We start from the raw sequence: 27,443 nt of genomic DNA, 5'->3' as shown, positions 1-27,443 counted from the left end.
AGACCCTCAAATTTTTCAAAAGGTACCTGGATCTGCACCTTAAGTGCTATATGAGTATGGGTAGGAAAATGGGATTAGGAAGGGCATAGAACATAGAACATAACAGCACAGTACAGGCCCTTCAGCCCTTGATGTTATGCCGACCTGTCATACCGATCTGAAGCCCATCTAACCTACACTATTCCAAGTACGTCCATATGCTTGTCCAATGATGACTTAAATGTACCTAAAGTTGGCGAATCTACTACCGTTGCAGGCATCTGAGTTTTTTTAGATTAGCATGGACAAAATGGGCTGAATGGCCCCGTTCTGCCCTGCATTATTCCTCTAGTTCTAGGGTAGGAGTAAAATATTGCTTTGGAGAGATCCTGCAAAGTCACTCGCAGCCTGATCAAGGGACCCATCATAGGGACGGGATTGATAGCGATAGCCGCCCTGTTTCCTTTACTTTCTGATACCTCTCCCCGTTTTGCGTGCAGCTCACTATGAGCCCCAGGTTCCTAGATCCCGGGGAATGTCCACCTCTGTCCCAGAGGATAGGCAATGAAGCTGTCCTTTGCCAACACAGGTAATGTGGAGTTCTCAAGACTCTCCAGCTAGTGGGCAACAACCTTGTTGCCTGGATTAAATTCTGCCTGATGGTTCTGTTTCTCTCCAGAACAGTACCTGATCTGAGTGTTTTCAGCACTTTGTTTTTTTGTTTCAGATTTCCAGCATCTGCAGTATTTTATTTCTGAAACGAAAGGAGGAGGATGGGCTAAAATTCACACTTGATTATCTTCTCTCACCATCACACACACACAAAAAATACAAATTTTCTGTTCATTATCAAATTGCTCATTGTGGGAGTTTGCAACTTGTGCAAATTCACTGTTGCGTTTCCCACATTACGGCAGTGGCTACGATGCAACAGAACTTCATTGGCTGGAAAGCATTTAAAACATCAGGCACATATGAACCCTGCTAGATGAATGCAAATTTTTCTTGTTCCTTTTTCACATCAGTGGAGAATTTGCTTGAACATACAAAATTAAGCCAAACTGTTTACTTTGTTAGGGAATAGAATGCAAATTTGCATTATAGCCAGAATTAACCAGCACCAGTTATCCAACAGCCCAGGAACAGACTACTTAGAGAATTTTTTTAAAAGTCATTACCACACTGATCAGATTCTAGTTTTAGATTTAAATTCAGGCACTGTTTGTTTCTTTCTTTCCCCGCTCATTTTCCCGACAATTCACCCACCAGCTTTTCTTCTGTGACTGTGTTACATTTCTGAGCGAGTTCATTTGTTAAACTTGTTGTAACACATTTTATCAGCTGTGCTTTTCTCTTCAGCTGCCTGCAGTTCAAAGTTACCTTACTCTGTAAATGTTTATCCAACTTTACCTTCTTTGTCTGCTTGTAATTCAATGTCTGGCTGACACTTCAAGTGAAAGTTAATCAGTCAACTCCCAGGAAACTGAAACTCTTGATATTGTTGTATTTTGACATGACAAGTAAGACTTAATTATGAAAAGCCTGACTGGAAGCTTTGTTATTTGGCTGCAACCTCAGTATATAGGCTCATAAACAAATGACCTTGTACCTTTAATAATCGGTTCTTTGACCATCTGCAAATTCCATGCACTACGTACATGATTTTCTTTTTCAACCTCATTCAGAGCTTTAAAGTAAACTGTGTGTTGGCTCAAATCTGAGTGTGTGGATTACACAGATGAGCAGTTAAGTATGTAATGCTAAAATGGGATGTGCCTCAAAACAGCAACGCATATTTATAAAGAACCTACAACAACATTGAAAGGCAAATGTGAAGCAAATCTTTTTGGGTAATTCCGTCTTTGAAAATGATCAGGGATGTGGCCGCATGGCCAACTACTGAATTAAAGGCAAAACAAAGACTTATTACCCTGACAAGCTTGGAAAATTGACTTGTATTTACATTTGTGCTTTATTTTCTGCAAGGGTGATGCCAACAGATTAAAGAGGATATTGGATGTATACTGGAGTCATACAGCATTAAAAAAAACTCTTCAGTCCAATCAGTCCACCACAACCATGTTCCCAAACTAAACTAGTCCCAGCTGCCTGTGTTGGCCTATATCCCTCCAAACCTTTCCTACTCATATACTTATCAAAATGTCTTCTTAATGTTGTTACTGTACCTGCACCCATCACTTCATCTCACAATTGAGCCCATACACAAACCACTGCGTAAAAAAAGTTGCCCCTCATGTCCCCTTTAAATAGCTTTCTCTTCTCACTATAAAAATATGCCATTCACCTTATCAATGATTGTATAAGCTTATAAAAAAGGTCACCCCTCAACCTCCTATGATCCACTGAAAACGTCCCAGCCTATACTTCTGCCTCAAATCCTCCATTGTCGGCAACAACCTGGTAAATTTTTTATAAACCCTCTCCAGTTTAAAAACATCCTTCCTATAAACAGGGCAACCAGAACTGCACTTGGTACTCCAGAAAAGGCCTCACCAACATCCTGTACAATCTCAACATGACCTCCAACTCCTGTACTCAAAGGTCTTGAGAAAAGAAATTTTGCAGCACTGTGTGACAAGATATTTGTACATAACAACATAAGAATAGGTGCAATCTAGTGTGCCTGGGTACAAACCAGGAAGCATTCATAAATTCTGTAACTCCCATTCTCTAATGTTCTTAACGTCTCTTATTGAATTGTGGAGCTGAGCATTTGCCTGCAGTCGGGTGTTGGGCAGATGAGCTGGAAACTCAACTACTGCTGCTGAATTGAGGCTTAACCCATTGAGTTGCGACCCACACAGGCGGTGGGCACTTAAGAGTTGTCTGCTTCGCGGGTGTAGGGTGTTGGCGGCAGGGCAAACCTTAGCCTTCCTTGAGAAGGAAAGAGCTTATTTTCACAATATTTTTCTCGTTCTTATCCTTTCCTGCTTTGCCCCAGACCAGCAAGAAAAATGCAATGCTGCCTCTGTGCAGACCAGAATTTAAAAAGTGGTTAGGCTATCAGAGACGTCATTGGGAACCATCATGCAGATGAAAAGTTGGACCTGTCAGGCATTTGTCTCCTTTTCAGGCAACTCCAAATTCCAAGAACCAAAGTTAGTCATGGGAACATTTGAGGGGGGCGGGGGGTGAGCACTGTGCTTTCAAACCTGTGACCCCATTAATGATACCCTGAGTTTAAATGACAGCAGCATTTCATGGCATTATTAGTACTGAAGTTTGCATGGGTACTGGATTTCATTAAATCATGTAAGGCAACTCCTACCTTTATGCATTAAGAGGCAAGTAACAACTTAAAACAATGCATCTGCTATTGCAATGTCAATTTTAAGCAAGGTCAGGGGCTTGGTATGAATATTTCACTGTTGCATCATCCATCAATGTTGTTTACTCAAACTGAAGTGAAAGTATAGTTATGTGCTGTATCTATCACAACTGGTAAACAGGAAACAAAATCATCTTTTAGATAATAATGCCCACTTTAATAGTCTTCACATTAAACTCTTCCACATTTTCCTTCCACCACAAAATGTCATAAGATTAATTTGTGATATATGTATAAGACCACATAACTAGAGTCAGTGGTAGACTGGCCTTACATGTCATTCCAAGTCTGTTTGGGTCTTGAGTGGCGATGAATAATGTTTAAGGAATGACCTCCCTTGGGGTGTCTTCTTAAGTTCATATCGGAGACAACGAATGACACCATTAATTGCATCAACGCACACTTTCCAGTCTTTGCCATCCTCAGTCAGGTCGAAACCTGGGAAGTGATCCGCTAGAAATTCTAAGCAAAGATGGAAACCAATCAGAATTATATCTTAATATGATAAACAACAGTTTAAAAATTTCTGAGAGGTCCTGCATTTTTCAGACATCTTCAAATGATTAAAGAAATATAAAAGCATATGTGAAGGAGTTTATTTGGTTTTTTGGATGTGGAAATTGCTAGGGAGGCCAGCTGTTGTGGCTGGTCCCTGACTGCCCCTGAGGAGAGGGTAGTCAGCTGCATTCTTGAACCATTGCACTCCAAGTGGAGTAGGTATTCTCATAGTGCTGCTAGGAATTGAGCTCCAAGACTCTGACCCTGCTGATGAAAGACAAATGATATTGTATTGCATTGGGATGGTGTGAGACTTTGAGGATTTGTAGGTGGTGGAGTTTCCATGTACTTGTTGCCTGCATCTTCTGGACGGTAGAGCTGGTGGCTTGGAAGGGTTGTGGAAGAAGCCTTGGCAAGTATCTGCAGTGCATCTTATGGAAGTCACACACTGCAGCACAAAATAGGAACGGATGCTCAAAGTGATGCATGGGATGCCAGTCAAGCAGGTTGCTGTGTGCTGGGTAGTGCTGAGCTTCTTCAGTGTTGTTGGAGCTGCACTCATTCTGGGCTCATGGTGATTATTCCATCACACTCCTGATTGTGCCTTGTGGACAGTTGTATCGAGAAACAGGCACTAAGTCACTGCCACAGTGGGGTACTTTAAAAGGGCAAAGTTTGGATACCTCAGGTAGAATCAGGCAGTTGAAGCCCCTGTTAGCATTCTGGCACCCACCCATTCGCATCTCGGTTTTACCTGGATGGGTGTATAGATGCGCAGATATTTCCTTGGAGCTGTGAGTTAAGCAATCAGAATATTCATGTAGGTTTTTAGCCCAAAGATATGTCCTGTTCTTTCCATATTTCAACAGGTTTATTGAGGTGAGTGCACAACAGGGAATATTTCTTAAGGAAATCTGGAGAGCTGCTGTCACAGCCAATGAAGATGCTGCTGCTCAGATAACTCCTTCTTCGACAGTGCTTTCAGTGCCAGACAAGAGACTGCCATTGTTTTACCCAATAAGCACTTTGCTCACATTCAATGTGCTTCCCTGCTGCTGGTCTTTACTGTGGCAGGACAGAAGCTTATACAACTCCACCCTTTACCTCTGATGCAAATAGACTGCACTAACTGCAACGTCACCGGCTGCCTCACCTTCTCCACCTCCCTGGGTGTGAGACCCACAGTCCTGGGTTTACAGGGAGAGGATCAAATGTTTCAAAACGTCTGCATTTCCAGTGCCTCAGAAAGCTCAGGGTCTTCGGGCAGATCTTGCACTCCTTGAAGAAAACCTTCCTGCTCATTCAAGCAGGTGGGCAAGCAATGCCAGCGCAGGTCACGGCGGCTATAGCGATACCACCCTGAACTCTCCCTGATCCAACCCCAGGACCTCTTTCTATCTGTGGGTTTGTGTCCTCTTTTTTCCCCCACAAGTAAAGAAAGTAAAAACATCTGAGCATTAGAAATAGAACACATGAGGAGGCAATGAAACAATGTCTGTGCAGAGTGTTTGTGAGATAACGTACTGAAGGCATAAAGGATGAGAACAAGCATTAGTGGTTAGCATGTACAGATTGAGAGGTGAGGTGTGAACACCTGACGAATGAACTGCAAAGTTTGACAACCTGTGTGATGCTATGCAGGAAAATGCCGGGCAGATTGTTGCCATTCATCTTCCCTGCCATACTGAAACCTCTTGGTGCACCATCTCCACATTAGAGACACCTCTCTTTTATTGCTGGCTTCCTTGGTTGAATAGGCTCGACTCTTGCCTTGGGAAAGGTCAACTCACTGCTGCCCCCCAGATCCCACTGCAGGATGTCGACTCAAGGGAGAGACAAACCTCGGCAGCAGTTCACACAGACATCCTTTCCGTTCCTCTGGTTGTTGTGACCTCAGAAATTCAAGTTAGTTCAGCTATTCTGAGAAGCCCTATCTTTGAGCTGATGTGCCATCCCAAACTCTGACTGACCATATAACTGTACAGGCAGGATTTTAATACTCAGGCAAAGAGCTACTGCAAAGTAGCTCCCCGCTAAACCCCCTGACAAACCCCTGAAGATGTCAACAGCTTCCAAAGTTGGTCCTGATTCCTGTCTTTTCAACAGGCACCATCAGTTGCAATTAGCCCCGGACTTGTTCGTACTGCTGCAGTATGGCTCGTCCAGGGCAGTTTCTGGTCAATGGTAACCCCCACAATGTTGATAGTGGGGGATTCAGTGTTGACAATGCCACTAAATGTCATGGGGTAATAGTTAGATTCTATCTGGTTGGAGATGGTCATTGGTGCTGCACAAATGCCAGGCAATGTTATTTAGAACACAGAACAGTACAGCACAGTGCAGGACCTTCGGCCCACGATGTTGTGCCGTGGAATAATCTTAATCCAAAAATAAAATAACCTAACCTACATTCCCCTCAATTCACTGCTGTCCATGTGCATGTCCAGCAGTCGCTTAAATGTCACTAATGACTCTGCTTCCACGACTACCACTGGTAAACTATTCCATGCGCTCACAACTCTCTGGGTGAAGAACCTCCCTCTGACGTCTCCTCTATACCTTCCTCCTAACACCTTAAAACTGTGACCTCTAGTGGCAGTCAATCCTGCCCTGGGGAAAAGTCTCTGGCTATCGACTCTATCCATGCCTCTCATTATCTTGTACACCTCGATCAGGTCACCTCTCTTCCTCCTTCTCTCCAGAGAGAAAAGTCCGAGCTCAGTCAACCTCTCCTTGTAAGACAAGCCCTCCAGTCCAGGCAGCATCCTGGTAAACCGCCTTTGCACCCTCTCCAAAGCCTCCACATCTTTCCTATAATAGGGTGACCAGAACTGGACACAGTATTCCAAGTGTGGTCTCACCAGGGTTTTGTAGAGCTGCAGCATAACCTCACGGCTCTTAAACTCGATCCCCCTGTTAATGAATATGCTTTCTTAACAACCTTATCCACCTGGGTGGCAACTTTGAGGGAGCTATGCACTTGAACACCAAGATCCCGCTGTTCCTCCACACTGCCGAGAATCGTGCCTTTAATCATATACTCAGCATTTAAGTTCGACCTTCCAAAATGCATCACTTCGCATTTATCCAGGTTGAACTCCATCTGCCATTTCTCAGCCCAGCTCTGCATTCTGTCAATCCAAATTTCAGCATTTTGCTGACAGTAGCAATGGACTGCCTCATTATGAGAAATTGTGAGCGGAGCACTGGACAGTTATCAGTAAAGGCCCCCACTTCTGGTCTTGTGATGGAAACAGAGTGTTTATTGAAGCAATAGCCAAATGCAGCTGGATCCAGGGCGTTATTCTGAGGAAAGCCTGAAACCTCGTCCCCAGTCCTCCAACAACCACAACCATCCTCCACTGTAACAGGACAGACCCAAACTAGTCACAGAATCAGTCAGTCACACATTGATGAAGAAAATTGTCGTAAACCCATACAAACTGCAAGATGATCATCTGGAAAAGCTGTTGTGGGAGGGCGGAGAAAAAAATACAAATGCTGGGAATTGTAAGTAAGTAAAAATTCTTGGCAATGCATAACAGTTTGATAACAATAGATTATTATTTCAACTTTGTGTGTTCATCAGATCTAGGATAATTGAGCTTGAAGTCACGGTGCAAAACTGATGGGGGCAAAGTTGTCTGTCACACAAACCCAAATGATTCTCTAACCTGCTTTGGCAAAGAAAACCTGTCACCTTACCTGTTCTCGCCCAGGTGCGCTTCCAGATCCACATTAAAATTGTTGCCAAGCCAATCAGGTTATCAATCTACTACTGTTACACGAGGCAAAGAAAGGTCACTGCACACTTTAACACTCTCCTGGTCAGTCACAACAGTTTCATTTTTCCTTTTTAACATGGCAAATAAACTAGTTCATCAGTGAAAGAAAAAGAAAATTCCATGTTTTCTTGAGTGACAGAGAGTGCAGTTTTCTTAACTATAACCCTACTTCTTCCTCCAAAAAAATGAAATATAACATTAATCATGGAGAAATATGTCATGAGTTTACAAATAGAGCGATTGCGGCAGAGAAGGAGATAAAAGCTATACAGTTATAGAGATAGTAGGAACTGCAGAGGCTGGAAAATCTGCAAAAGCTTCAAAATCTCCCCTCCCACTACCACATCCCAAAACCAGCCCAGCTCGACCCCACCTCCCTAACCTGTTCTTCCTCCCACCTCTCCCCTCTTCCCATCTCAAGCCCCACCCCCATCTCCTTCCTCCTAACCTCATCCCGTCCTCCCTGGACTGGCCTATCTCCTCCCTAACTTCCCACCTACACTCACCTTTACTGGCTCCATTCCTGCCTCCTTGACCCGTCTGTCTCCTCTCCACCTATCTTCTCCTCTATCCATCTTCTATCCGCCTCCCCCTCTCTCCCTATTTGTTTCAGAACTGCCCTCTCCTGCCCCATTTCTGAAGAAGGGTCTAGGCCCGAAACATCAGCCTTCCTGCTCCTCTGATGCTGTTTGGTCTGCTGTGTTTATCCAGCTCTACACCTTCTTATCTCTGCTATACAGTTTTAGTTCTTTAGAGTTGCTTTGGCTGTGAGGATGAAAAAAAACTTGAGTCAACTTGTTTAGCTGTTGTCCTGTTGCCTCTAATGACAAAGCTGCATGGGCTGTTTGCTGATGATTGTGCATTTGTATTGCATAGACTCTGGAGACAGTTCCTGCGCACTTACGAACAAGACAACAAGATAGATGAGGAGACAGGGTTGAGAAAGAGAAAAGGTGTTCCTATTAACTATTTGTTGGTAAAAAGATAAGTTGTATAATCTCATGGCTCTGAAAGGTTGTTGTTGAAGCTGCATTAAACTCCATCCAGTGATGTCACCCGGTCTTTGAATGGAGAAGCAGTGTAGCAAAAAGTCCTGATGTGGATAGACATATCATTTCTGGCCCATGATCGACTTTGTAATTATGCCTAAATAGTCAAATGTTACTTTTTACTGTTGTGCAATAAACTAAATCTTATGGTTCAGACAACTCCCTCTAACACTCAAAATGGTCTCACGTCTGTCGTCTGCAAGGTGTTAGAAAGGATGAGGGATAGGATTTATGACCATCTGGAAGAGCATGGCTTGATCAAATACAGTCAACACGGCTTTGTGAGGGGCAGGTCATCCCTCACAAACCTTATTGAGTTCTTTGAGGATGTGACTAGAAAAGTTGATGAGGGTCGAGCTGTGGATGTGGTGTATATGGACCTCAGTAAGGCATTTGATAAGGTTCCCCATGGTAGGCTCATTCAGGAGGTCAGGAGGAATGGGATACAGGGGAACTTAGCTGTCTGGATACAGAATTGGCTGGCCAACAGAAGACAGCGAGCGGTAGTAGAAGGAAAATATTCTGCCTGGAAGTCAGTGGTGAGTGGTGTTCCACAGGGCTCTGTCCTTGGGCCTCTACTGTTTGTAATTTTTATTAATGACTTGGATGAGGGGATTGAAGGATGGGTCAGCAAGTTTGCAGATGACACAAAGGTTGGAGGTGTCGTTGACAGTATAGAGGGCTGTTGTAGGCTGCAGCAGGACATTGACAGGATGCAGAGATGGGCTGAGGTGTGGCAGATGGAGTTCAACCTGGATAAATGCGAGGTGATGCATTTTGGAAAGTCGAATTTGAAAGCTGAGTACAGGATTAAGGATAGGATTCTTGGCAGTGTGGAGGAACAGAGGGATCTTGGTGTGCAGATACATAGATCCCTTAAAATGGCCACCCAAGTGGACAGGGTTGTTAAGAAAGCATATGGTGTTTTGGCTTTCATTAACAGGGGGATTCAGTTTAAGAGTCGTGAGATCTTGTTGCAGCTCTATAAAACTTTGGTTAGACCGCACTTGGAATACTGCGTCCAGTTCTGGTCACCCTATTATAGAAAAGATGTGGATGCTTTGGAGAGGGTTCAGAGGAGGTTTACCAGGATGCTGCCTGGACTGGAGGGCTTATCTTATGAAGAGAGGTTGACTGAGCTTGGACTTTTTTCATTGGAGAAAAGGAGGAGAGGGGACCTAATTGAGGTATGCAAGATAATGAGAGGCATAGATAGAGTTGATAGCCACAGACTATTTCCCCAGGGCAGAAATGGCTAACACGAGGGGTCATAGTTTTAAGCTGGTTGGAGGAAAGAATAGAGGGGATGTCAGAGGCGGGTTCTTTACATAGAGAGTTGTGAGAGCGTGGAATGCGTTGCCAGCAGCAGTTGTGGAAGCAAGGTCATTGGGGTCATTTAAGGGACTGCTGGACATGCATATGGTCACAGAAATTTGAGGGTGCATACATGAGGATCAATGGTCGGCACAACATCGTGGGCTGAAGGGCCTGTTCTGTGCTGTACTGTTCTATGTTCTAGGTTTATCCTCCACGGCTGAAATAAAGATAGGCCTTTAAACTCAGCATAAAGAAGAGGACTACCCCAGCAGGGGTAACCTGTCTAACTTGTTGCAGTTTTCTTTTAAAAATAGAAAGGAAGATTGTTGGCATCACTCTACCCCAAGCACAAGCCACCAGGAGGGGATGTGAGGATGACCCTTTCTAAACACCAAGTAATAATGATCTGGAATTCAGTGCCCACAAGGTGGTGGAAGCAGAGGGAATCAATTATTTCAAAAGGAAATTGGAAGAGCACCTGAGGTAAGTAAAGTCACAGGGCTATTTTGGCTACAGTGAATGAATGAGACTGACCCGACTACAACAGAAGGCCAACACTGACTTAATGAACTGAATGGCTTTCTTCTTCACCATCCTACTATATCCGGGCTTGGAATGAGAAGAGCTGGGGAACCTATCTGTACAAGTGTCAGGCAATAACATTTCCAACAAAACTGAGCCCAACAAACTCTCCCTCCTTAACATTCAATGGTAATAATATTGGTGGATCACCCCAACACACTGCTATCACTGACAGGAAATAAACTGGACCAGGTATATGTAGCCATGATACTACAGAGGTCAAAGACTGCGCACTCCCTGGTGTGTCTCTCATGTTCTGACTCCCAAAAGGTCTCCAAGAACAGCTCAGCACAGGTCACAAACGTGATGAGACCCTCACCGCTTGCATGAGTGGGGCTGCAACAATTCTCAAGAAGCTCTAAACTTTCCAGAACTTGCCATTTGCCATACAAAACATCCACTCTGTGTTGGAAATACACACCTTAAGACTAGAAGTAGCCTTGGTTAGCCAATTGGCCTTGTGGGGAACTTTTTAAATCTTCTCAAGTTTTTCACTATTCATAGCAAAGGGCATGTCAACATGAGGAAGTTACACTTTGGAACTCACCACGGGCATCAACCACATCACGTGACTGAATATCAGCAAAGCACATTGCCACATTAATCGTGTAGCAATATAGGTCAGGAGTTTACAAACAGGTGGAGTAGGGACTGTCTTGTACAGAGAGGGAGATGTTCATTTCATATACAAAAGATAAACATTAAGCCTTCTACTAGAAAGCTGGATTGAGTACTGGACTAAAGGTACATTGATTATAGCTCACCTCGAATAGCATTTATTTTATTACAGTCAAGAGGAGCTTTCCCTTTCCGAATTGCTCCATACACGTTACTCCTGAGAAGAATGCTGTCTGGGAAGAGGTGCCTGATGAGGAAACGTGCTGCCAATTCAGGCCGAGCTCTCTGCTTGGCAAGACGGATCACAGAAGCTGGTAACTGCACTTTTCGGTCAGCTCTGCCTAGACACTCTTGAAACAAAAGGAAAGATTACATTGAGTCAAAACATGAATGCAAAGGACCCATTTCCAACCTGTGAAAGAGACCCTGTAAAATTCTCCACACACACAAACAATGGGAAAAGATGTGAATCAGCCGACAGTGTTTTACAAAGGCTATTCAAGCCTTTTCCATAGCCACACTGCTAAAACATAATGGATAATCATTGCTCTACAATCTATTCAACAAACTAGATGTTTCAATAAAAGCTTATATATTTGTCACAACTCAGATTACTCCTGATAAGTGTTTCAATGAAAAAGCACAGATGATAAAAGCATTGGCTGGGAGGTTAGTTTTACACCTGCTGATAAATGGCAGCCTCAGTATGACATGTTCCAAACTATCTCTCAATATACCATGCAATCTGTTACTTAGTCTTTATTAAAACTTCACATTGTTGTTGGTCATTTTTTAAAGCAACCGTAGAAAATGCGATTACTGAAGTGATTGCCTAGGAGTTGGAACTGTTGGAATAGTGAGGGAGGCCTTACAGTTATTTGATAGCCAGTCCAAATCAGTCCAACCTCTATTTCTCTGGAGATTCTCTGGTGCACCTTTCATAACTCATATAATGTTGACTTTCCACTGACACTGCTGCAGCATTTGACTGATTTGTCCAAAACAAGATCAAAGCGAAATAAGTTTGCTGATTAATATTTTTCACCAGATGCAAGTATCATGGGCAACATTTATTGCCCATTCCTAATTGCAGCTAGAATAGTTAAGAGTCAATCACTGTGGATCTGCAGTTACATGTAGGCCAGACCAGGTAAGGATGGCAGTTTCCTTCCCTAAAAGATACTGTTGAACCAGATGGGTTTTTGCTGACAATGGTTTCATGGTCATAGAGTTATACAGCATGGAAATAGACCTTTCAGTCCAACCAGTCCATGATGAACAGAATCCTAAACTAAACTAGTCCAATCTGCCTGCTCCTGTCGCATATCCCTCCAAACCTTTCCAAATCATGCACTTATTCAGAAATCTTTTAAATGTTATAATTGTACCCACATCCTCCACTTCCTCAGGAATTTCATTCTACATGTGAATTGCATTCCGTGTAGAAAAAATTGCCCCTCATACTGTTTCTAAATCTCTCTCCTCTCACCTTAAAAATGTGCCCCCTAGTCTTGAAATCCCCCATCCTAGGGAAAAGACAACTACCATTAAGCCCATCTATACGCCTCATTATTTTTTTAACCTCTATAAGGTGGCCTCTCAACCTCCTATGCTTCAGTGAGAACAGTCCAGACAATCCAGCCTTTCTTTATAACTCAAACCTTCCATACATGGCAACATCCTGGTTAATCTCTTCTGAACCCTCCCCAGCTTAATAATTTCCTTCCTATAACTGGGCAACCTGAACTGGACACAGTATTCCAGAAGAGGCCTCATCAATATCCTGTACAGCCTCACCATGATGTCCCAACTCCTACACTCAAAGGATTGAGCAATGAAGTTAAGTGCACCAAATGCCTTTTTAACCACCCTGTCCATATGTGACACAAACTTCAGAGAATTATGTACCTGAACCTCTAGGTTCCTCTGTCCTTACAACACTATCCAAGGCTGTACCATTAGCTGTATAAGTTCTAGCCTTGTTTTTTTGTACCAAAATACAATACCTCGCATTTATCCAGATTGAACTCCATTTGCCATTTCTTAGTCCATTAGCCCATTTGATTGAGATTCCTTTGTAGGTTAGAAAACCTTCTTCACTGTCTACTGTGCTATCAATTTTGGTGTCATCTACAAGCTTATTAAGCATATCGTCTGCATTCTCATCTAAATTATTTGCATAAATGACAAACAAAAGAGGGCCCAGCACAAGCAATAAGGTGTAAGAAAACTGGAGCAGCCATTATCAACCGGATATTGCACCAGTTTTCTTACACTTTACTGTGTCCCACGTAAAGAGGTGCCAATGTAGGGCCTCGGAGAACCGCTTTACAGGCGTCAAGTGTAAGCTTCAAGAACTTTTAGATCAAGTGTTAAACAATTAAATCAAAGATAGATTCTCATTAGCTTCAAATTCCAAAAGACGTTCATTGTATCAGCAAAACGTTTTTTTTTAAAAGTTCAACATCAGTCATTTTTCAAACTTGCTGAATGATATTGTCTATGAAAAACACTTTTTATGTTGTGACTTGGTATGAACTGTGTAGCGATTGTTCTCTTAGTTCAGGAACAAGTTTGGGCAAAGTGTGTAGCTGGATGAACACAGCAGGCCAAGCAGCATCTCAGGAGCACAACTGCCTGGTTTGTAATATTGCATTTCCCACAATACAGCTGATTCTGTTTGTCAGCTTTCTGTTGTTAATATGAGCAGGTCGTCTAGTTACGTAGAATACAATCTGGAGATGCTGAAAACAGAATTACATCTTTGCTTAATTTAGGTTTTCATTGTCACATAGGCATGAATCCTGAGATTAAAGTTTTGCTAACAAGTAACACTTTTGCTGAAGCTTTTGACAGACACTCATCAGGACAATTCACAAGAATACCAGTTCAAGTAAGCTACTTGTAAGCTACTTACTCTCTACAAAGAACAAGGCCTCACTCATTAAAATATGCAGCTTCCAGTAGTCAGAAGTGCATCACACTGCAAGCTTGGCTGATGCTAGCTATGTAGATCGTACATTCTAAAGTCTGATGAATCATGTCAGACACTTGGCTGGTTACAACAAGCATGGTAGTGCCTGTATCCAAGCACACCCAAAAGAAATCCGACATGAGGTGTGATTTGACAACTGGACAGCATTTGCTTGATAATCCAGAACGTGTGAAGAGTTATGTTGACAATCAATTTGAGATATATAACATAGTTGTATTAATTTATATATGACATTGGCCTTAGTTTTTTTTTGTAGACAGGAATAATATGTACATGCAATGCTGTTTTAACTCAACAAAATACTTGACAGCCATTCATTAGTTCTACTTTCAGGGCAGCGCCTTCATCAAGCACACTCAACTGCCTGGTGTAGAATTTAAACAAAGCCTGGCAGCTAATTGTCAATCATCACTAACTGCTGCATTTTCCATGGCAATGCCTCTACCAGAATCCAGCTGGCAATCTATCACTCTTATCTCATGCCACATTCATGGTGGTTTCTCCCCAAATTATTCTAGCAAATTGAGTGCAAGGCAAAAAGATTCAAACAAATGAGTCTTGTTCCAGCAATACTCAGATTCTGGATTACTGAACATCTTTTAATTAATGCTCATTGAATCAATCATAGCAGTTCATTGGTGATCATTGGTGATCATAATTCACACCTTAAAAAAATAGGGAAGGCTCTTAATTTGAAAAGCTTCCAACAACACATGCTGAAAAAATGTCAAGCATGAAACAATCCAACAAAACACCAGTGAACATAATTGGACAAAAGAACTAACCAAACAAAATCACGATACACCCCTCTGGCAAACACATTTACATGCCAGATAGATGTTTTAGAAGTGGAAGCTTTCTGGATCAAGAACATGTCCACTTTCCGAGGGAGAAAAGAATAAATCAGAATGCAACAAAAAAAACCCATCTGCTTGTATTTTTGACAGATCCAGCTACAACCAAAAACTAAACTATGATTAAAACTATGTCTGTAAATCAATGTTTTAGAAAATGTACTCCATTAGGGAAGTTGCAATAGCCACAAGTTCAACAACATCCAGGACAAAACAGCCCACTTGATTTGTACCCCATTAACCACCTTCAACATTCCACTCTCTCCGCCACCGAGTAGCAGCAGGATACACCATCTACAAAACACTGTGGGGCCTCCTTTGACAGCACCTTCCAATCCCGTGACCTCTACCAACCAGAAGGGCAAAGGCTGCAGGTGCAGGGGAAAACCACCCCCTGCAAGTTTCCCTCCCAGTCGTACAACATCCTAGCTTGGAACCAAAGAGCCATTCGTTCCATGTTGTTGGATCAAAATCCTGGAACTTGTCCCTAACAGCATAATGGGTTTACCTACCACGTGCACTGCAGCAGTTTAACAAGGTCAACTCAGGAATTTCAGATGGGCACCAAATGTTCGACTTTCCAGGGATGCTCCCATCCTATCAATTAATAAATATATTTTTTAAAAAGGCATACTTCTAAATGAATGCAATAAATCATATTTGTAGCACTGCTTGGTGACTGCGGAACACCAAGTTGCAGCATAATCCTAGACAGTATGTTCTTCAGTAATCCATTTGCAAGCGTCAGGAACGTTACCGAGAGTTCCTCAATTTCTTCATAAAGTGGCTTTTGAAGCACTTCCACAATGCTAAATGCATGCATGCATATCCAACGGGTCAATGTGATGCTTCTATTATGTGGGTGAAGTGAGTTTGTGTGCTTCCTACTTGAGTTTGCTAGTTTGTTGCTCATTTTCAACCGACACCACTGGCTAGCAGCAATGCAAATACGGGAGAAAAATGTAGAAATCTCGGTTTATCCATTAATCGCCTCTTCATTGGCAAGTTCTCAGCTGTAAATACAAGAAGTTACTTTGTAATCTGACCGACCAATTGATGGAGGCATTGCCGTTTAAAAGAAAGGAAGTTGGAAAATTAATATGCTGGGAATATATTGTGAAAGTTGTGAACAATGCATGCTCCATTTTCTTTGAGATGAAAGATCTTGGAGCATTTAGTAATGTAGTTTAAAATGTCCAGAGGGAACCAAACAAACTGTCTGATGGTTGGGATGCTCCCAACTAAGTTGACCTCACGAGTGAAGGTTTCTATTGCAAATTTCTGAACTGAAGGCAAAGAAAACCAATGATTTTTTTTTCCAGGAGGATCAGAGCATCGATGCTGGAAAACAGCAACAGATTTACTTTGTAAAATATAACAAGTAAAACAAATGTCACGTGCAACTGCATTAACAAAACCAAGCATTGAAAATCTCCCATATTTATATTGCTGTTTGACATAAATTCCCAAACAAGCTCCATCAAGAAATACAGTTTTGTTCGTCAAATTCACAGCTGGATTGAGTTTAGCTACATCACAAGCAGTCTGAAATACTCGCAAAGCAATGAAGACATAAATGGTAGAGGCAGTGAAAAACCTGATGAATAAGGCAGATGATTTCTACATGGCTCTGACAGCATACGAAACTACATGTTGTCAATTGGTAGAGGTCAGTATTTTTGGTCATTAAGGTAGCGCAGAAGATAAATGCTTTCAGCCATTAGAACTTAGCTGAATGTATCTTGCATTTTTCTTTCAGACTGCAAAGCTGTTTCAACACGATATCTTACACATCATTGCATGTTTTGACTGTAGGTGAACATTCCCTTCTATCAAACATAGGCTGATATTTTTTATTGTAAGAATAAGCAGAATAACACAGATGGCAAGTATCTTGGGGAACAGTGGCAAAATACTGTTAGATGCCCTGAATTGTCTAGTTATCTGAAGCATTGCTTCAAAATGGTATGGAATAATTCAATCAGGGTCATGGTTACGAGCCTCATTATTTCGGCATTCTTCTTCTGTCTGTAGCTTACATTATTAGAGAATATCCTTGGTGTTGAAAAGTCAACCCTGCAGTCTAGCTTTTCTGATAAACTGACATTGAAGATCATATTAAATCATCTGGATGTGAGTTTGCTCGCTGAGCTGGGAGGTTAGTTTTCAGACATTTCATCACCATTCTAGGTAACACCATCAGTGAGCCTCCGACGAAGCACTGGTGTTATGTCCCGCTTTCTATTTATCTGGTTAGGTTTCCTTGGGTTGGTGATGTCATTTCCTGCATTGGTGATGTCATTTCCTGTTATTTTTCTCAGGGGATGGTAGATTGGCTCCAAATCAATGTGTTTGTTGATGGAGTTCCGGTTGGAATGCCATGCTTCTAGGAATTCTGGTGCGTGTCTCTGTTTGGCTTGTCCTAGGATGGATGTGTTGTCCCAATCAAAGTGGTGTCCTTCCTCACCTGTATGTAAGGATACGAGTGATAGTGGGTCATGTCATTTTGTGGCTAGTTGATGTTCATGTATCCTGGTGGCTAGCTTTCTGCCAGTTTGTCCAATGTAGTGTTTGTCCACTGCCAGACTACTCGGACCTCTTGGCATCAGGGTAGCCCACAAACCCACCAACACACTAAAACAGCAGCTAATGAACTTAAAAGACCCTATACAGACAACAAATGTCATCTTCAAAATACCTTGCAAGAACTGTGACAAACACTACATTGGACAAACTGGCAGAAAGCTAGCCACCAGGTTACATGAACATCAACTAGCCACAAAACGACATGACCCACTATCACTCGTATCCTTACATACAGATAAGGAAGGACACCACTTTGATTGGGACAACACATCCATCCTAGGACAAGCCAAACAGAGACATGCATGAGAATTCCTCGAAGCATGGCATTGCAACCGGAACTCCATCAACAAACGCATTGATTTGGAGCCAATCTACCATCCCCTGAGGAAAAGAACAGGAAATGACATCACCAACGCAGGAAACGACATCACCAACCCAAGGAAACCTAACCAGATAAATAGAAAGCGGGACATAACACCAGCGCTTCGTCGGAGGCTCATTGACGATGTTACCTAGAATGGTGACAAAACGTCTGAAAACTAACCTTGCAGCTCAGTGAACCAGCTTACATCTGGAACAAAATAAAGGCCCACTCTTCTGCGGACCGAGAGGAGGAGAGTGCTGTGTTGGAGGTGGAAGGAAGACGTCGGGTTGGCTGTGCACCCTTGCAACCGGTGGATCTTAATGCTGGCTTCGGCCTAACGCTGGTTCAGGGGAGCAGCCAACCTGCAACGATGCGGCAAATGCTCGTGCCCCAGGTTAGGGGGTCCGGAACACCATCCGTGTTTCCGTGAAGAAGGTGGATGAAGGTGCACCTGTGGACCGCACCTTCTTCGTGAAGAGGGTCCTGTTGGACTGTTGTGGGTTCGCTGCTGCGGACATTTACTGCCTGCAGGATTTCCCCGGAGGAGGTTTTTACGATGTAACCTTCAGGAGTGCCAAGCTTTGCGAGCGCTTCCTGGAGGTTTTCAAGGAGAAAGGAGGTGAGGGCCCCCTCTCTGTATTGACCTCTGTCCCGCTGTTCGTGATGCCAGCGCAGAGGAGCCGTATGGTGACTATATACATGTACAACCCGCATGTGCCAGCAGTTGATGTCCTGACCTTCCTTGGAAGGTACGTGAAGGTGGAAGGGGACCTAACTGACATCATGGACCCCTTTGGCATCTGGACGAGTAAGAGGCAGGTCAAGGTGACGCTGAGGATGGGCGCGGACGGGAACGTCGTACACCCACCGTCCAGCTTCGCGATCGGCGGGAGCAAGGGCTACCTGACCTACGCAGGGCAACCTAAAGTCTGCCATGCCTGTGGTAGGTCAGGTCACGTGGCGGCCGACTGCAAAGCCACCATCTGCAGGAACTGCAGGGAGGAGGGACACCTTGCAAAGGATTGCCCACAAGAGAAAAGCTGCAACCTTGCGGGGAAGCGGGCCACCTCTACAGGGCATGCCTACGGCGGGGGACCACCTACGCCCAGGTCGCCGGCAGGGGCAATGCGGGGCCAGTCCCCCCGGAGGAGAGGAAGGCACCAGGGCCCTGCAAGGACCCCACTAATGTGCAGGAGGGCCAGGTCGTGCTGGAGGGCCCAGCCCCGCAGGATGGGCCCGAGGCCAGCAAAGTGCCCCTCCAGGCTCCGCTCCGCCCCGACAACCCAGAGTCGATGGAGGCGGTTACAGACGACCCAGGGGAGTGGACGACAGTCCGGGAAGCGAGGAGGAAGGCGCGTTGGCGGGCCCAGGAACCGCAACCATCAGGTGGGAAGAGGCAGCTACAGGGGGGCTATAAGAGCTCCTCTGACGAGGGAGATTCGGAGAGGGCCCGCCCAAAGCAGAAGCTAAAGATCTCAAGCGAGAAGGAAAGCAGCACCCCACTTCCAGGTGACGGGAGGCGTTCTGAGGCTCCCTCCGACACCAGTCACGTGCCGCTGGGGCCCTGGAGGGCCCCCCGGAACTTCCAGGCGGGAAGGAGGAAACAGCACGTCCCCAGCCTGACCCAGAGCCGGACTGTCCTGCCTCCATACCCCCGACGGGGGATGCCACCCAGAAGGCAGCACAGACGGTTTCCTGAGCCCGGAGAGCGTCCAGCAGTTAGACCGGGCATTGGGCATGAAGGGACAGATGGAGGGGCTGGACCTTGGACTTGGGGTGGGTACTGTGGTCACTGCCCACAATGGGGGTACGAGTTGCGAGCATTAATGTGCGAGGCGTCAAGTCAACCGCAAGATGTGTATCCACGTTGGCCTACCTGACCACCATCGAGGCAGACCTCCTGTTTCTGCAGGAGTGCGGGATACCGCACCTCAGCAGGTGTGGGAAATGGTCCAGCGCCTGGACCTGTGGGCCTTCGATCTGGTCGGGGGTTAACGACTGTCGCTCCTCGGGCCTGGCTATTCTGCTGCGGGGGCGCGACTTCACCATCTCTCAAGTTCAGGAGGTGGTGGGGGGGCGTCTCCTAGTGGCTGACATCACCTACAGGAACTCTCCCCTGAGGCTGATCAACATGTACGCCCCAGCAGTACGGAGTGAGCGGTTGGCCGTCCTACAGCGGCTTCCACCCCTGCTGGCTACGTCCAGGCCGGTCATCCTAGGCGGAGACTTCAACTGCATCATCGATGCAGATGGAAGATCCGGCGTGGGGACAGCGGGTAGGGGGAGTCAACTGGATGTCACGTCCAGATTCCTGATGGGCACGGTGAAGGACGCCAAGCTGATCGACGTCTTCAGCACCCCTGCAGACGGAGCGCAGCGGAGGTACGCCTGGTCGCGGCCAGACGGGTCTATTCGCTCAAGGATAGACTTCCTGTTTGTGTCACGGGCGTTCTCGGTCAGGTCCACCGGCGTTGAGCCGGTGTTCTTCTCTGACCACTGCCTCCTGCTGGCCGACTGTCACTTACAGGACGACCAGCCGGCCGGCAAGGGGACGTGGAAGCTCAACACAACTCCGTTGACCCCAGAGAACGTCGAAGAGCTTAAGAGGGAGTACGCCGGTTGGAGAACCGTGAAACCCCTCCTTGAGTCTCCGGGCGACTGGTGGGAGACGGTGAAGGAGAACATCAAGAGGTTCTTTGTCCTCAAGGGTATTTGGAAGGCGAGAGAGAGGTGGGGAAAGCTGTCGCAACTCCAGAAAAGGGTGCAGAACCTGCTCCTTCTGCAGTTGATGGGGGCTGATGTCACGGAGGACCTCCGCGAGGTGAGGGGCCAGCAAGCCTCGCCCTTCGCCGCGGAGGCCTCCAGGACAATCTTCCGGTCCGGGGTCCGCTCCGTGGAGCAGGACGAGACGTGCTCGCGTTTCTTCTTTCAGAAGGTGCACAAAGAGAGCTCTGTGCTTAGCCGGCTGAAGGAGGACGGTGGCTCGGTGACGTCGTCTCGGCCCGACATTTTGAGGATCAGCAGATCCTTCTATGCCGGACTGTACGACACAAAGCCCACGGACAGCACGGCCTCCGAGTCGTTCCTGTCGTCTATCACAGAGGTCTTCGACAACGGCACGAGGGAGTGGCTGGACCGGCTGATATCCCTGGACGAGCTGACCAGAGCCCTCAAGTCCTTGGAAAGGAATAAAACTCCCGGGAGCGACGGCTTACCGGTCAAGCTGTATTCTGCTCTGTGGGACCTGGTCGGCCAGGACCACCTGGAGGTGTACAATAGTGCGCTTCGGGCAGGGGAAATGTGCAAGTCCATGAGGAAGGGCATCATCACCCTCATTTACACGAGGAAGGGGGAGAGGGAAGAGGGAAGAAATTAAGAATTGGCGTCCCATTTCACTATTGAACGTGGACTACAAAATCCTGCCCAAGGTCATAGCCAACCGGGTCAGGTCTGTCCTGGAGTCGGTGATTCACCCTGACCAAACTTGTGCTGTGCCGGGCAGGAAGATCGCTGAGAGCCTCGCGCTCATCAGGGATACGATCGCCTACGTGCAGGACAGGCGGGTGGACACCTGCCTCATCAGCCTGGGCCAGGAGAAGGCCTTCGACAGGGTGTCTCATGCTTACAGGAGGGACGTCCTCTCCAGATTGGGGTTTGGGGAGAGCATCCGCAATTGGATCCAGCTGCTCTACACCAACATCATTAGCGTAGTCTCAATCAACGGGTGGGAATCGGACAGTTTTCCCGTCAGATCTGGAGTCAGGCAGGGCTGCCCGCTCTCTCCTGCCTTGTTCGTGTGCTGTGTGGAGCCCTTCGCCACATCCATCAGGAAGGACATGACCCTGAAAGGCGTGACTATCCCGGGCAGCGGAGGCCTTCAGGTCAAGACCTCCCTGTACATGGACGACGTTGCCGTCTTCTGCACCGATCGTCGGTCAGTGAGTAGGCTGTTGGACATCTGTGGCCAGTTTCAACTGTCCTCGGGTGCCAAAGTCAATAGGGGTAAGAGCGAGGTCATGTTCTTTGGGAACTGGAACGACCGCTCCTTCATCCCCTTCACCGTCAGGACAGACTACCTGAAGGTGCTGGGTGTTTGGTTCGGTGGAGCTGGGGCGTATCACCAAACTGAAGCAGAAGCTGGGCAGGTGGACGCTCCGGTCCCTCTCCATCGCGGGTAAGAACCTGGTTGTCAGGTGTGAGGGGCTTTCGGTACTGTTGTATGTGGCGCAGGCCTGGCCTGTTCCCTGGATCTGCGCTGCTGCGGTCATCCGGGCCATCTTCCACTTCATTTGGGGGTCAAGGATGGACCGGGTCCGCAGGGACACCATGTACAAAGACCTGGAAAATGGGGGAAAGGGCGTACCGAACGCCACCCTCGCCCTGAGGGCTACCTTTGTGTGCGGCTGCATCAAGCTGTGCGTAGACCCTCAGTACGCAAACACCAAGTGTCACTACTTACTGAGGTTCTACCTGTCCCCGGTGTTGCGAAGGATGGGCCTGGCCTCGTTGCCGCGGAACGCTCCGAGTAGTTGGACCGTTCCGTACCACCTGTCCTTCGTGGAGAAATTTTTGAAAGGAAGCACCTTTGATCACAAGGCCGTCAGGCAGTGGTCAGTACGTAGTATCCTCGAGACCCTTCGGGAAAAGGAGAGGGTGGATCCCGTCGTGTGGTTCCCCACGCAGACTGCCAAAGTCGTTTGGCAGAATGCCTCATCACCAGAACTTTCAAACAAGCACAAGGACATTGCTTGGCTGGTGGTGAGAGGGGCTCTGCCAGTGAGATCCTTTATGCATGCCCGGAATCTCTGCGCCACCGCACGCTGCCCTCGAGGCAGCTGTTGGGGGGGGCGGGGAACGAGACTGTCGATCACCTCCTTCTGGAGTGTGCCTATGCGCAGGAGGTCTGGAGGGGGATGCAGTAGTATTTGTCGAGGTTCGTCCCGAGCAGCTCTGTGACGCGGGACTCCGTGCTCTACGGGCTGTTTCCGGGGACGCACACAGAGACCAACATCAACTGCGCCTGGAGGACCATCAATGCGGTGAAACACGCTCTTTGGTCTGCCTGCAACTTGGTCTGCCAGCTGAAAGAACTGACCGAATGTTGCAGACTGGCGCACTCCAAGGTCCAGGACTACATGCTGAGGGACGCGCTAAAACTTGGGGCAGCCGCCGCCAAGGCGCGGTAGGGAAAGACCAAGGTATGAAACCCCTCGTCCAGAATAGAAAAAAGGGCCCTATCTGGTAACTGGGCCCAGCTGGCGCCTTCCCCAACTGGTCAGGGGGCCAACGGGGACTGTGCGGGGTGACGACTGCCAGGGTATTTTCTTTGCTTTGTTTTTTTTTCCTTTAATACGTACCCCCTGGGTAGCCCGGAGCGGCTTGCATGACTGGGTAGGTGTATAAATATGTTTTATTTTTTGTACATCTTATGAATAAAGTATATTTTTTCAAATTAAAAAAAAGGTGACAAAACGTCTGAAAACTAATCTTCCAGCTCAGACAGCAAACTCACATCCAGAACCTCAACCTGAGCTACAAATCTTCTCAAAACTCGATATTAAATCATGTTATCTGTTGTTTGGAATCTGAGTATTATTCTGCACTCTCCAGTCATCTGGTTTGCTGTTCAGTTATACGCCGATGAAGCAGACCTGAAGTCTTGGCATAAACCATAGCGTTGTATCTATTTGGTGCCAAGAGTTACCTGCTATACTTTGGGAATTCAGGAATATATTGAAAATGCAATGTCCTGCCATGCTGTGATTGCTTTCCAGCTGAAAAAGTGATGAAGTGTTTGCCCTGCTGAGCAATTCATTAGTCACCTGCTCAAGACATCTGTTTAGTACAAATTGGTTTACATTCACATCATCCCTGTGATACCCCGAAAGTGATTGGCAGGGACTTTTTGCTCCTACTAGCAGTGTTGTCTGCAAGTTTCCTTACAGTAGGCAGCACAACTCAGTAACTGGCTATTTGCTGATGTGTTGTTCTAGTTTTGGTTGTCCTTGTGATTACAGCAGGTATGAGCGGTCTACCTCATGTAACCAGATGTCATTGGAAGCCTACATTTGTCAGTCACATCTAGTTTGATTGACAATTTAGGGCTGTTTGGGGGGTATTTTTCAATTTTGCTTGGAGAGAAAGAAAAAAATTTGATTTGAATAAAACGTACATAGATAAAAGCACGAGTATATTGCAACATAAAAGTTTCCGAAGTCACAAAATACCTCAACACTATTCAACATTGAAATACCTTAATATTCATTGTGGATGGTCTGTGCTCTAAAGCATGTTTTTACATTAGTCTGTCTTCCCATGAAACTGTGTAATACATTTATTGTTAGAGATATGGAATAGTTGACGCCAAAATGTTACTTTGCAGTGTGCGATCAATAGCATACTACAACAATTGTGTATAATACATTCATTTTGTTAACATACCTGACATCATTACCAAGACTCTGCTAATGCAATTCATTTTACATTTTTAATGTTCTGGGGACATTGGTTCAAATTCTACCACTGCAGGAGGTGAAGTTTGAATACAAATAAAAATATGTAATGAAAAGCTAGCCTAATGGCAACCATCTAACTGCTGTTAATTGTCATAAAAACTCATCTAGTCCTTAATTGGTCTTGCCTAAATGTGACTCCAGATCCCAGCAACGTGATTGATTCTTAACTGGCCTCTTGGCAATTAGGACTGGATAATAAATACCAGACTAGCCAGTGATGCCCACATGTCGCAAATGAACAAAGAAAAATCTTTCTTTTCTATTATTAACAATATATATTCCTTCTTCTTAAAAATCACTTTCTAAGCAATAAGTGGGAATGACCCTGAACTTACTACCTACAGGGACGGTGGAATTGGAGACAACCAAGGCAGAACAGGGTGGGCACTTGGGGGGAAAATGCATTGGTAGAGCCTTAGGCATCGAGCCGTAGAATTGGATTGGTCCAATACAGATAGACAGCATGGACTCAATATGTTGAATGGTCTTCCTGTGTGCCACAATGATTATGACTCAAATTTAAAGGATAAGGGCATCATTTCTTGGCCATCCCTAACTGGCCTTTTTATGTGGTACAGTTAATGGGCTTGCTGGGTTACTTTAGAAAGAAATTTTGAGTCAACCATATTCTTGCAGGTCTGCAGTCACACGTTGGGCAGATTGAGTCAGGATGGCAGATTTTCTTCCCTGAATAAGATCAGCGAACCACCGCATTTGTTTATTACATAGAGTAGTTACATGGTTACCATTGCTGTATGTAACGATTACTGGTATCACTTCGTAGCGTCAGCTTTTAAACAAAAATGGAATTAATTGTTGCAGGATTTGCAATCATATTAGCAGCTCAGGCTTCTGGCTTACTGACCAGAAACATTATTATGCTACTATTTTCAACTTGGCTTAATCAAGCCTCTCTTACAAAAAAAGTGGTATAATTCACTTGTATACTACTTGTTACTGTAGGAACCCATTAAACTTTGTCACAATGCTACGTTAAATACAACGTTCATTTTCCTGCTGACAATGCAAGCCAGTGTTACATACACATATACATACTGTCACTGAATGTCTGGCATTACGACCTATGCCCAATTGATGGGCAAAAATATTTGGAAAGTTGATACTAAACATCAAGGACCGTAAAATCAAAACTTCTAGATTGAACTCAACAACCCGCATAATAGAACCAATAGTTTTGTCTGAAGATTAGCTTCCAGCACTGTTTCTTAAAAAACAATGATATTTATGTGAAATATTGAATCCATAGTGATGCTAGAGAAAATTAAAATTGAAGTCACAGACAGTGACTGTCATTAATGGTGGCCAATGAAAATGTGCAGCATTAGGTCAGAAATATAATCATTCACATTAGTGAAAGAGGGTTTAATGACTGTCTCCGTGTCCCCATCACCTTAAATTCTACCTGTCAAGAATCATATAACTGTGCTTTACTTGTGCAGAAAAAAATGACTAAAGGGTGCTGATGCACAATCAATTAAACAAATTGCAAGAATTTATAATAAATTCACTTCACATTCCAGGTATAAAAGTGCACGTTAAAAGAAAGTCTGTGCTACTGATTGCTTGATTTTACCACTGACAGTAATAGCTTCATCATTTTGAACTGCCTTACTGACCTGTGAAAAGGTAATAAAGCCCTCAGGGCCAGGAGTAATTATAGCGTCCAGAAGAAATCAATCCATTAGCAGTGTATTAATTGTAGCTCACCGGTTGTAATTTCTTTGTCCCTTGTGTTATGTATTGAACACAGGATTCGATTTTTCACATTTCTCAGCCGTGATGGTACCCTTTCAAAATATTGTTGCCAATTGCTTTTATGGACATTTGGTCTTAACTGCTGGTTAAATTTATAGAAGTGCATTACTCAGTATCAATCATGTTTTATAAGAGTGGAACTATGACGTAGTTCATCATATGATTTTAAAGTAATGGCTTACTTCCATTAGTTTCCTTGTTCTCCAACTCTCTCATTCTCTTGGGGATTCCACGCATACCAGCCGCCCTCTGTTTTTTCTCCATCTGGATAATTCCTCATTGCTGAAGCTGGATAGTGAATATTAACTAACCATGATAATAAAATGTGAGGCTGGATGAACACAGCAGGCCAAGCAGCATCTCAGGAGCACAAAAGCTGACGTTTCGGGCCTAGACCCTTCATCAGAGATCTGATGAAGGGTCTAGGCCCGAAACATCAGCTTTTGTGCTCCTGAGATGCTGCTTGGCCTGCTGTGTTCATCCAGCCTCACATTTTATTATCTTGGAATTCTCCAGCATCTGCAGTTCCCATTATCTCATTAACTAACCATGGCCTGCATTTTAACTTACCTGACACCCAGCCCCACTGCTGGGGTCTGTGAGGAATTGGAGGGGAAGATGCTTAATCCCTAACTGGATGTAGGCATCTCCTTGCACACAAAGAGCTAGGGGATTGGTCACTCAAGGGTGGATGATATCAGAGGCTTGGGAATGGGATTGCTCAATTCCACACTGTGCAGATGAGACTGGTCCGTTATGGGGAAGTGAGGTTGAATAAATATTTGGTTAGTGAACAAGGACTGGCAAGTTTATTAATCCATTGCATGCTTTTAGCTTCAGTCTAAAATGCTGTACTCACACCACCAGTAGAACACGTTATCTCTTTTATTACTTTGATTGGTTCCTGTTACAAGGCCTTTGCTGGCACTAGTGAAGAATGGCATGGCAACAGAGGTAACAGTTGATGGTAACCATGTAATTTTTCACTGACATTCTTACTACAGTGCCAGGGTCTGAGCTGTTTGCTTTGTTCATTGCTAACTGAGTTACCCCTTGGAATACCGCCTCACAGTCTCACCAAATCTTCATTTCCTCATAGATTTATAACAATACTGATTTCCTTACAGGAGTTTAACCATGCTAAGCATTCAAAAGTCAGGAATTTAATGGCTAAAT

General features: G+C 45.1%; 1 protein-coding gene across 3 annotated transcripts in view; it reads right to left on the bottom strand.

Annotated features, from left to right (window-relative positions):
• Window positions 1-27,443, bottom strand: part of LOC125457287 (BEN domain-containing protein 2-like) — a 142,322-nt gene that overhangs the window by 13,913 nt on the left and 100,966 nt on the right. For 2 of the 3 annotated variants that reach the window (XM_059650404.1, XM_059650406.1), the window contains 2 exons: window positions 11,324-11,527; window positions 3,464-3,790 (listed from right to left, as the gene is read on the bottom strand). In XM_059650404.1, the coding sequence (XP_059506387.1) occupies window positions 3,606-3,790; window positions 11,324-11,527 (389 nt within the window). In that variant the 3' untranslated portion in view covers window positions 3,464-3,605. Of the gene's footprint in view, window positions 1-3,463; window positions 3,791-11,323; window positions 11,528-27,443 lie in introns of those variants that run through there. The other variant, XM_059650405.1, reaches the window with a different exon arrangement.

Source organism: Stegostoma tigrinum, chromosome 12, assembly GCF_030684315.1.
Source record: "Stegostoma tigrinum isolate sSteTig4 chromosome 12, sSteTig4.hap1, whole genome shotgun sequence".
NCBI classification, from domain to species: Eukaryota; Metazoa; Chordata; class Chondrichthyes; order Orectolobiformes; family Stegostomatidae; genus Stegostoma; species Stegostoma tigrinum.
Note: the sequence above shows the minus strand (reverse complement) of the source record. Positions and strands in the feature narration are given on the sequence as shown.